At 53.7% G+C, this 12,128-nt stretch overlaps 1 protein-coding gene across 4 annotated transcripts in view; it reads right to left on the minus strand.

Annotated features, from left to right (window-relative positions):
* Positions 1-12,128, minus strand: part of MINDY4 (MINDY lysine 48 deubiquitinase 4) — a 126,479-nt gene that overhangs the window by 18,706 nt on the left and 95,645 nt on the right. For all 4 annotated transcript variants that reach the window (XM_032286874.1, XM_032286875.1, XM_032286876.1 and 1 more), the window contains one exon: positions 1,029-1,092. In XM_032286874.1, coding sequence (XP_032142765.1) covers positions 1,029-1,092 — 64 coding nt within the window. The remainder of the gene's footprint in view (positions 1-1,028; positions 1,093-12,128) is intronic.

Here is a 12,128-nt window from a genome sequence, read left to right on the forward strand (position 1 = left end):
TGCTCCAGCTCATTCTGTGAGTGCAAACAGAGAACAGGGATTGGAACCCAGCCCCAGGCTCTGATGTGGGATCCTCTCCACCCTGCTTGACTGCCCACCCCTGGGCAGCATCCTTCTCTGCCCCAGAAAAGTGGAAGATCCCATGCGGCAGGCAGGTGCCCAGAGTGAGAGTGGGGCCACCCCAAGCAGCCAGAAGAACAGCCACTCCCCGTGAGGTCTTCCTCTGGGGTGGTGGGCAGCAGCCAGCCCCAACGTCCCTCTCTGGGTGCCCTGGACAAACCACAGGTCCCAAGCTTGCCTTTTATGGTGCCCAGGTACGTTTCCAGAGCTGGGTGCAAGTGAGCCAGGACCCCCAGGACAACTGAGTCCTCAGTTGGCCCCAGAAGATATACAGCTCTGTCTAGCCTGTCCATGCTATGCATTGTGGCTCCCCATGTGCTGAGAGCCAGATTTTATTGTGGCCTATGTGGCCACTCTGGGAGGCTTCATCATGGGGAGAAAGGCATGGATAGAGGCCAGGTGTAGAACTGAGCTCCCAGTTTTGATGCTCACTAGGTAGCATCTTGAAAAGGTCCCTTCCCTGGTGTCACCTGGGTGACTGAGAGGATCGACGACAAGCAACTGTGCTCAGGGTCTTCTTTGCTCCCGGGAGATCCACTGAGGACCCCTGTGCAAAGATGCAGAGGGAAGGGTCGTTATAAAGACAATACCTTGTGCAAACGTAGAAGGTGCCAGTGCCACCATCTCCCTAACTAGACCCAGGGTCTCCTGGTCCATGCCTAAGACATCACTCCCTGCGTCCTGGGCTCTGGGCTACGCGGCACTTTGGTCTGCACTCAGCCTTTCTAGGTCTCCATTACATGACAGTGAGACCCAGCAGAGGTGGGCATGTGAAAGCTGCTTGGAGAGTGCTGGCAGAGGCAAGAAAGACTTGCCTCTTTCTTGGGCAAGAGGAGTGGGAAGGACACCTCCCCCTCTGGGGAAGAGAGGAGAGGAAGAACCAGCTGGGCCCCACAGCACCCCCTGACCTGTGTACAGTAGCCATGTGCTCCAATCAGGTGGCTGGTGGGGACATCAAAGTCCTGGCGGATGCTGGAAAACACAAGAAGAAGTGTTGTTAGCACAGCTCTGCCTGACCCAGGTTGCAAATCTCACTGAGTGACCAGGCGCTGGCCTTGGGTTCCACACTGAGACCCAGGATTCCAGATTTGGTGGGAACCTGAGCGCTCTGTGTTCTGTTGCCCTTCGTGGAGGAGGCTCCCACCTAGAAGGCATGGGGTAGAGCCCAGGCCTCTTCGAGAAGAGCTCACTGTGTTCTCTGGGCATTGGCCTCCACTCCAGCCTCACCAGGGCTCCGCCTATGCCAGAGAACAGTGACTGAAGCATGACACAGAAGAAAGGACCCTGGGTTTGGAGTCCGGGGTCCTGAAATCACATCCCAACTGTCACTACCAATGGTGGAAACTGAGGAATCCTCTTCTGCCTCTGAGCGTCTGCCAGCCTATGAAATGGGAGGAAGGGACTCTAACGTCTCCTTGAGTTCTAGAGTAATCAGCACCATCTGAGCACAGCTCCTGCACCAGGCACCACAGGCACAGTACTCCCTAAAACCCTTTGAGGAAACCAAGACTCAGGTAAGGGACTGTCCTGCTCAAGGCTGCTCAGCTCATGGGCAATAGGGCCAGTGGGAAACTCAGGCAGCTAGGCTCTAAGGCAGCCAGTGCTCTCAACCCATGGTACCACTGTGGTTCCACTCTCAGAATGGGGTCCCTCAAAAGGTATAAGGTGAAAAGTGCCTTTGCCAAAGACATTCCCCAAACTGAAAGAAATGGGCTGAGCACTGCTAGGGTCCAGAACAATTCAGTATCCCGGTAAGCAGAAGCCTGCAGCAAGCCAGGCAAAAAACCCTCCCAAGTCTCCACCCGCCTTCTCGGCTTGCTGTCAAGCTAGGAAACCCCCCATTAAGACATTGTTCCTTTTAGCCACCCAAGGTAAATCCTTCTGGAAGATGAAAACCCTGTTGAACAGAGCCCTGTAAGGAGCACACAGGGAAGGAGCTGCTATCTACTCATTGCTCAGCAGGCAGCAATTTCAACCCCCAGCCCCAGGTGAAGTAGGAATTCCTATCTCCATTTTACAGATGTGGGAAGAAGTGCAGAGAGGCTGGCTGTAGGAGGCAAGGTGAAGCCAGGCAGCCTGGGTCCCAGGCCTGTCCCCTCCGCCTCTGCACATGATCCTGGGGGTCACACACAGCCCTAGTGTACACACGACCCTAGGGGGCACACGCAGCCCTGGGGTCACATGACCTGGGGGAACACATGACCCTGAGGGTCACACTTGACCCAGGGGGCACACACAGCTACCCAGCACTGTGTCCAGGGCCTGCCCCATTCCTTCAACCACACCTCAAAGAGAAAGGGCAGGTAGGCGACCCAGGGGTAAGAAGGGCTTAGCAATCTGAACATTTATTTTTCCTTTCAGAGGAGGAGAAGAGAATCTTGGTCTCAATTTATGCTTTAAATCTAAGATCTGCCATAAGCCCACAAGCCTGACATACACGCCCTGGTCTCTGTCTCCTTCTGAAACAAGTTTAAGAAGTCAAGTTCCATAATACTTGGAGAAAACACTTGTTTGTGGTATTTAATAACCATGGCTAAACACAGAAGGTTTGTGGCCCACAGGAGAAGATGAGCTGGGGTTACCCTTGCAGGGACTTGCAGGGAACCACTAAGGCTTGGGAGTCTTCTGGGAAGGGTGGTCGAGGCTCACCCACCACAGAGCCCAGCAGGCCTGGGAAGGAGCCAGCTGGGAGTGACTCACAGCGGAGCACAGTGCTCGGCTGGCGCTAACTCAGGCAGAAGAATTGATGGAAATGCTCTCCGCAGCTTATACAAGCATCTTCTGAAGGGAAGAAAATAACCTCAAAGGAGTCCTCGGGGGGAGCCGATAAGCATCACTGGCCCCACGCCACCCAGCGCTTTCAGAAGCAGCCCGATCTTCATAAGCTCACAGCCTCATGCTCACCCAGCAGGCTCGAGAGCGTGCGTCAGCTGGGGAGCAGGGGGACAGGCAGAAAGCACAATGGGAGGAAATGGTAATTGCATCCTTAGGTGCAAACACGATGGGAAATTCAGCTGTGCGATGGAATCTTAAAAGGGAGGAACATCTGCATTTCACATCAGGGCATTTGAGAGACGCCAAAGAGTGGCTTATGGTTTAAGAGATTTACAACTTTGGCAAATCTAGATGCCCAGACCTCCCTCTAGGAGAATTCTCTGGAGAGCTGAGTGTGAGGAGTCCTTAAGCAGAGGAACAACAGCCTCGGCTTTGCCCGGAGAGAAGGTAATCCACGTAACTAGCCCCAACCTGTTATGTGGCCTCAGCCTCCCCTCCTGCAGCACGAGGGGCCTGGACAAGATGAGAGGTGTAATGGGATGAACTGTGTCCTCTTAAAATTTATACGTTGAAGTCCTAACCTCCTGCACCTCAGAATGTGTATTTGGAAACAGAGCCTTTCAAGGGGTGACTAAGTTAAAACGAGGCCATTAGGGTGGGCCCTAATCCAATCTGACTTGGAAGAGGAGGAAATTTGGATACACAGAGGGACACACCAAAGATGCACACTCGCAGGGGAAAGGTGAAGTGAGGACACAGTGCTGAAGTGGCCACCTGCAAGCCTGGCAGAGAGTTCTGACAAGGAACCAACTCTCTGCCACCTTGATCTTGGACTTCTCACCGCTAGGGCTGTGAGCCACGGATATCTGTTGTTATGGCAGCCCTAGAAAACCAACACAAGTAGCCCCCAACATCTTTTTAGATTCAAAGCCCCTTCTTCAAATGAAATCTTACGGCAGAAACCCATTATATGAAACATGAAGGCTGAAGGCAGGGTGGGGGCTCATCCCATCCTTCTCCTCCTCTATCAGCCCCTGGGTCTCCAAGAACATGCAGCATCGTAGGAGCAGAGGCCACCTGAGCCACAGCTGTGACTGTCCCTTACCTAGGACTGACTTAACCATCCAATCTAATGGGCAGCTGTCTCTTCCATGTCCTCCTGAGGGCTGGATGACCGTGAGCCGTCAGAGAATCCTGCAGAGCCTGAGGAACCAGGAACCAGGAACCAAGCTGGATAACAGGAGCCAGGAGGGCCCAGGACCAGACGAAACGGAAGACGTCCTACACTGGGGGCCCCTCCGGGGAGCAGAGCTTGCTGGGACTTCAGTCCAATAAGCACAAGGGAAGGGTGGGCTTGACCAGTGGGTGGAAACTCACAGAACAGGCTTGGCCCTGGCCGCCCTGAAACCAACCTCGGCAGCATTCTGGGGGCAAAGAGTCAGAACCCTGAAACAAGGGTCTCGGATGACAACCCAGCCTCCGGGGGTGCCTGCATCACTGAAAGACAGAGAAGGAGGAATAGAGAGCTTTGCCCAGGATCCCAGCAAGGACCAAACCTCCCAACTCTGTCCACCATCAGAAGGTCCCTGAGACACTATGCTGTATCAAGAAACAGAACAAAGGGGACATCAGGGCTGGGAGAGTCTGCAAGGCTCAGAATGTTGCAGAAGGTAAGATGAATGCCCAGAGAGAGAAGAAAACTGGCCCCGAGTTAGTGACACATGTCAGCTCAAACTTAGGGCCCTCTGCTTCCCTTCTCCACCTGCCCTGTCCATATATCCCAGCAGACGAGGCTCTGACACTGAGCAGGCTGCACAATGCATGAGCCTCCAATGTGCACAGTCTCAGACACCTTCAAATACATCTTCCTCTCAAAAGCCTTGTAAGGCCAGGAGGGTAAGACCAACATCTCTGTTTTACTGATGGGGAAACTGAGGCCTGGTCAGTAAAAAGGACTTGTGGTTGTATGGTCACACAGAGTAGGCGGGACCAGGACTCTGTCCCCAGTACCAACATCACAGAGTGTCTGCTGTGGCCTGAAATGTGGGGCGATCAGCCAGGCCAGCCAGCTCTGAGCAAGCCCTGGAGTCCCAAAGCCCCACCCTTAGCCCCCACCATTGCTGGCTCAGGCACAGCTTGTCCCTTCAGCTAAAAGCCTCCCCATGTGAATCTGGGCATGTGGTAAAAAAAAGTTTCTGAATAAGAAGGCAAACAAGTCCAAGTGGCCTAGAGACCATGGTCCCAGCCTGCAGTCACAGCCATTCACCTAACACCAGCATCCACTTGGCCCCTGACTGGCAACTGACCTCAGGCGTGTCCTGATCTGTCTCTCAGCTTGTGTCTTTGCTTAGAAAACCAGAGGACTAGAGTAAGAAATCTCTAGGGCCTCCTGGGATGTACACAAGTGTGCCTGGTCCATGACTCCATCGAAAACATCAAGCCTGAAGTAGGTTGTATTTACACTGGGGGAACCCAACCAGCCATCCCCCTCCTCCTGACTACTGGGGCACTGGACCCTGGAGGAACTCTGTCCCACCAGGCCAGCTCCTGCTTGCCCCTCCCAGAAACTGACCCTCAACGACACCTTCCCCACCAACCAGCAGTGACCTCCAGAGATAAAAGCCCTTTGGTGGGACTTACATTTAAGTAAGGACAACATGAAGTAAGGGCAGCTGTGGTACAACCAAGAGAACTTGGGCTCTAAAGTCAGAGGGCTCTTGTCAAATCCAATTACTGCCACTTACCAGTTATTTCCCTCTCCGAGCCTCAGTTTCCCCATTTGCAAAATAGGTATGATGATACCTCCTTCTATTAAAGACTGCTGTGAGAACTGAATGAGATGAACTATATAAAGCATCTGGCATTTGGTAAATGTCACTTCCTTTTTCCTACTATAACAACAATAATAACAAAAAACAAAACAAACAATGGCCAAGAGGTCATGATTCCTGCCATCTCAGCCACGCATATCACGGCCAAGAACCCAGAATAAACCGAGGCCTCCAAGCAGCTGAAATGGAGCTGGGAGTATCTGAAGAGGATTTGGACAGAGCGGATATCCACTGTTTTCCCAGGAAGTCCAAGAGGGAGTAGCCAATGAGTCAGAACCAATGGGTGTCAGGCCCCTTCTGCCATCTGCACTGTGTGACCTTTGGGAAACCGCTTTCCATTTCTGAGCCTCCAATGTGTCACCCCTGACAGGGATAAAAATAACTACCTCAAAGGGCTGTTACGATAAGGGACTAGACCATACCAGGTCTTGCAAACTGCAGAGGGCCCCACAGGCTACAGGGTCACAGTTGTTTCCATTCTCTAAGCGTGAGAGGAAAGGATTAGGATGGGAGCCCGGGAGGCAAGGGGAGAGCTGGTGGAAGGCTGTGCAGGATGGAGAAAGAGGGACCTGCAAGAAGAGAGGAGAAAACGGGCCCAGGCTTAGCAGCAGCTGGCCACAGCCCTTCCCAAGCTGCCTTCTGCCACCCACCTCTTCCCACCCACCATGTCCTGCTCCTTCCCTCCCAACCAGACCCTCTGCAATTGATCCCTGCGATCCCCCTCCAGTGGCCTTTGCCTACCTGGTTCTTGCTGCCTGCCAAAACCCTTCCCACTTAACCCTCAGCCCTGCTAAATGTCACCTCCTCTATAGTCTCACTCACCCCAGGGACAGAAATGCCCTATCTCTTCTCCTCTCCTTCCTAAGGGTGCCCACCAACTGCTTTGACATACCTGTATTGCCTCTCAAGGCAGCAAGGACTTTGAGGGCTAGAACTGGGCTCCAGACCCCACAGGTGCACAGCAACTGTGCCCCTAAATGACATGAGCCTACCCACACCTACCCCAGGTGACACTGCACATGAGAAAGGCCCTGGCAGCACAGCTTCCAGGAGCTGGAAGAGGCAGGTGGAAGTGAGCAGCCCACCTGCACAGTTGAGGCTGGTCTGGCACAGCAGACCCTTCCAGCAGGTTAATTACCTCTCTCTCCTTCTGAGGCCTGTCCCCTTTCTCTGGGCACCTGGCCCTTCATGAACAAGTAGGTAAGGTCCCTGGGTGAGTGGGTAGGGATACACACAGGACCGGGGGTCAGAAGACATCCCAGCTTTTCTGCGGCCTGGGTGTAGCCCCTCTTCTCAGCTGTGCCAGGTAGGCCTCCTCCCACACAGTTCTCAGGCTTGGTGTCTGTGGCAGAATGACTGTCCTCACAGCTCAGTGGCTGTGACTTGCCATCTAAGCAGCCTAGGGGTCTGGCCTGGGCACAGTTGGCTTGCTTTAGCCCAGCCCATTCCAGCTGCACTGGGAAAGGGGAGCAGGTAGTCAACCACCCAGCTGCTATGGGCCTATCTGGGGCCTCATTTGCCACCTCTCCTTCTAAGTTGGCAGACACAGCTGAGCAGCTCCTCTTATCCCCTCCCATAGCCCAGGGAAGGCAATGCAGGCACAGGGTCTCAGCCTGAGAGCCAGGAGCCTCTGGTGATGCTGCCAGCTAAGCCACTAACTGACCCTTCACATCTCAAAGTTCCCACACCTATAAATGAGATAAGGGTTCCAGCCTGTGGACCTGTCCCTTGGGTTGCCACAAGACCACAAAGGCCCAGAATGGCAGCAAGGGCCCTTTCCCTCTCTCCTCCATCTCCAGCTCTCACTGAGGCTGGGCCTCAGATTCAGTCTCCTGCAGGGTCATGAGGGGGAAGCAAGGCAGAGATATACAGGACAGAATTTGGTTCCCTGTAAAGGGACCTGGGGACAGAGGAGCAGGTAGCTCCCAGGGACAAGACTAGGGAGACAGAACAGAGTCAGTGGAAGGAAGTGTAGTCTCAAAGCATCCATGACCCCATGAGTCCACCTTTCACCATCACCTTGGCCTCTTGAGACATTGCTGAAAATCTTCATTAGTGGGGCGTCTGCCCTAATCCAAATCAGTGTGAAATTTGGGCTGGAGTTTGAGGAAGTTCCTCTCCTCTTGTTTCCCAGCTAAGCTTCAAAAGGTCTTAGCACGCTGGGGAGGAAGGACACTCAGCCATCCCACCCTGCCTCACATGTGACCTGGGGGAAGACTCAGGTGAGAGAGGGCAAGTGAGCCACAAAGCCAGGGTGTCTGTGGGGAAACGGGAGCCCAGGGGTCAGGCTCCTGGTCTGGGTGGCTCTGTTCAGATCTCATTATTCTGGGCTGGCAGTGGCTCAGCAGAGTCCCGGGAAAGCTGACGAGCATCCCGCGGACCCCTCCCATTCGGAACAGCACATCTGAACCTCAAAGAACCTATGATTCTCAAGGGGAACAGCCCCTGTTCACATCTCACCCCACCAACCACCCACCCCTTCCCCTTCCCGATTCTCCCCAGAGGGTCTGACTGGGTGAGTGCTGCCTGCACTTGCTGGAACAGAAAGCTTGGTGATCTCTTTATTACTGAGAGGAGCCTGGGGGGCCCTCCATGAAGGCCCAGCCCACCCCAAACCCACATCTGCTCTCCTGTTCTCAGACACACTTGTTTCCTGACTCTGCCCTGTCTTTTTATAGCAGGTGTGGTGGCCCTGTGTGGGCAGTGACTGCCTTCTGGGGACAGCCCATGTCCATATGCCTGTGATGGTGCAGCCCAGGCCTGGTCATGGCAATCACACCAGGAATGGCACCCAGCACCCAGCATGCTGAGGAACTGCTGGAGGGCTCTCTTGAGCCCACTGTGCAGGAGGACCCTCCTGAACATGCAGCTAGGACAGAGAAGCCAAGAGTGAAGAGACAAAAGAACAGACACCCAGTCCCACAGACCATATCTGGGCTCCTGGGTGCAGCCACTCCTAAAGCCCAGGCTTCTGATAGCAGCAGTCGGTGCTTTGTTTCTGCTTACGCTGGCTGGGAATCGAGCTGCTGTCACTGTCTTTCCAACCAACGCTCACGGCTGGCTTTGTTTCAGAACTATTTGCACAAAGGAAGAAACTGTTGTGTTGTGCCATTGCTTTTAATCTCTTGAGGAGAGTTACAAAGAGCCACAGTGACATGGTGTGGGTCCTGCCCAGAGACATCCCTCACCCTCAGCACCAACCTTGTGCTGTTCAAAAACCATTTCTGCAAATGACTAGCTACCACCTCTTCCAGGCTTTCAAGATTGCCTTTGGGCAGCTGAAGTTGCTTCTGTAATGAAGGCCAAGAATCTACTGCATGAAAAGGTTTTCTCCCGCACTGCACCCTCTCAACGACCTGGCCAGGCCTGTGCTTCACTGAGGCACTGGGACAGCCCATGCACAGTGCCACTCAGGCCTGGTTCAGAGCTGGCCCTGACTCCAGGACTCTGAGCATCCTTGGGGTTTGTGAGAGCTCCCTGGGGAAAGTTCTAGCCATGCCGTTTGGAAAGCAGCAGAGCTATGCGAGCATGAAATCCTGCATGAGGTTTACTGTAATCAATTCGAGATCTTAGAAAAGAAAATAAACGGCTTGAGAACAAGTGCGCGGGGGGAACCTTCACAAGGCTTTGCACACAGCCTGAGATAAACAAACCTCAAAGGCCTATTTCTCGACCGTTCTTGGGGCCTCTGACAATGAAGCGGCCAGGCAGGCAGTGGTCAGCAGCGCTCAGCTGGGTTTACGTCTGCCCATGCTGTCCTCACCCTGGCTCTGGTCTCAGGAATGGCTAACAGACAGGAGGCATTGACTTTGGTGCAAAGACCAAAGAAGAGAAGCGTCCAGTGCCCAGGCACGAGTCAGAGAACCGTCAGCAGGAGGGAGGGACCACCACGCCCTCTCCATTACACATCACAATCACATGCGCATGTACACAATCTCAAACACAACCACCAACACCCATGTCATCTCACACCTGGCCATACAGTGTCACCAATGTCTCCCATCCACATACTATCACACCACCACAAATACAACATACACATGCTGTATTTGTAAACTGGGGCGGGTTTTCCTAGCCCACCACTCCACTTCTCTCTAGCTGAACTGCAGTCAGTCCTAGAGACTCCACTGTCTCTTTGTGATATCAGGCCATGTTTTCAGCTGCCCAAAGTGGTAACAGATTGCCCTGAAATGGCATCAGAGGATTCTCTGGCAAAGCTGAATCTGAACCCCAGAGCAGGAAGGCCCTCGGCAATCATCTGGTCCTGAGGTTTTTAAGTAGTGTATGCAAGGGCTCAGAGGCCCTGGCTGGAGAGCAAGGGTTGGTGCTGGATTGGGAGGCTGGGGAGGGGTAGCAGGGGCCTCTCCCTCCCACCTCTGCTGCTCTAATCAAAGTCATTCTGCTGCATCTGCTTCACACAGTGAATTTGAGAACAAAGCTTATTTTGGTAAAAAAAAAAAAAAAAAAAAAAAAAATCAGATTTTGTTTTCATTACATAGTTTAAAAAGCACCAGCCCAACTCTTCTGGTTATATAAAGAACCTAAGGCACAGGCTAGGTCAGTCACACAGCTGTGGGCAACTGAGTTGCACTGAGGACTCAGGTACCCTGGTGCTACACTATGACCAAGAAGCGAGTGCTATCCTGTGACCTGCCACCCCACTGGGCTTCCCTGGACTAGCCTAATGGTGCCTGAGGAGGGTGACATTTATACCCAAGTGTCCAAAGGTCTGTAGAGAAAGACCTTTGCTGCTGCTGGCTCGGGAGGTAGCAGGCAGAGGTGGGATTCCAGCCCCAGAACTGTTATCATTGCCCTGCCAATCACCACAAACCTTCAGCAGTGCCCGGCAACCCTGAGAGAGCCAAGGCCGGAGGTGCTGGTGTGCAGAGAGCGCCACTGGAGTGCAGCGTGACTGGCACGTGGGGGGAGTGGGCTGCTCTAGGGACTCCCCTCTGGAAAGCCAGAGAATGGCTTCTTCGTGGGTGCCCTCCCACATGCAGGAATGCTAGCATGCTATCTGAAATCATCTCAGCGTGGCTGTCTCATAGGATTTGGGCAGCGCCATGACTGCCCAGGCTATTCCCAGCCTTGCTGGTGTTCCTGTCTTTCCTCTTCAGGAGGCTTCCCTGGATCATTTGCACTCAGATGCTCACATCTCTGGCAGCCCCTCAGGGGGAGCATGCCAGAGTCAGGAGGGAGCACTGATCTGGAGGAGCCCCAGGTAGCACAGGCTGCCCAAGGCCTGCCCTGTTCCTCATTTGAAGGCTTCGGTTTGACTGAAAGTATAAAGTTCTCTTATCTTCTCAAGTACACCTCTGAACTGCACACCCCTGGGTGGGGCTTGGTCCCATGGCCCCTCCTTCACCCCTCCAGAGGCCCTCAGCACAGGGAGCTCTCGGCTGCTTAGGATGTGCCTGCCAAGGGTGAGTGTCACTGCAGAAGCCCTGTCGGGAATTGCTGGACATCCTTGTGGCTGTGCCTACTGAGATGGCAGCATGGCCTCCACCACGGGGCCCCAAGCCAAGGCTGCAGGCAAGAAGAGACAAGAAGGCACACAGAGGCATGTGAGCTACTGGGATAGGGTCAGACCAGCTGTGGCCATTATTCCTGGCTTGTACCCACCAGGAGCTGTGCTAAGCACAGATGCATCTTGTGAGGTAGAAATCTTCACTCTCATTTTAGAGGAAGAAACTCGAGCTCTATAGAGGAGTAGAGAGTTATGCCTAAAACCAGCCAACTTTTTCCAAAGTTCAGGGTTTCAAACAGCAAACCCAAAGAGCCGGCTCTGGGGCCAGACTGCCTAGTGGAGCCCAGGGCCATCAGTTTCACTTGCTGTATAGTCTTGAAGCCTTCTCACCTCCCTGAGCCTTGCTTCCTCATCTGAAAAACAAGGATGGTGAGAGCACTCACAGGGCGCCCACCTACCAGGGTTGCTGTGGACTGTTCTTTGCATTCATGGGCAAAATGTTAAGGCAAAGGGTCTGGAACGCAGGAAGCTTCACAGACTCTATCCTTACGGCTGACAATGAGATCTGCCTCCACATTGTCCAGACTGTCGTCTTAGGAGAGGAGAAGAGGGAGGCCACGGGGTAAGACGAAGCCCAACCCATGCCTGCCTGCTGGCTCCAATACCACAGCAGGGCTCTATTTGGGCCCTCTGGGAGGCAGAGGCCCATGCTACGCCAGGGGCCTTGACCATCTGCCTGCAGAACCCAGGGAAGGGCCTCAGGTGCCCTGGAAGAACAGCTAGAATGTGTGTCTGTGGGTATGTCCGTCCATGTCTTTATGTGCTTTTGTGTGTCCATATTTCTCTGTGTATATGGCCATGTATGCACATCCGTGTATATCTGTGTGTATCTATGTTTGTGTTTGTGTGTGTGTGCGTGTTGGCAGGGCTGTGAC

The sequence above is a fragment of the Sapajus apella genome, unplaced genomic scaffold (genome assembly GCF_009761245.1).
Source record: "Sapajus apella isolate SASKATOON/1434 unplaced genomic scaffold, GSC_monkey_1.0 scaffold19, whole genome shotgun sequence".
NCBI classification, from domain to species: domain Eukaryota; kingdom Metazoa; phylum Chordata; class Mammalia; order Primates; family Cebidae; genus Sapajus; species Sapajus apella.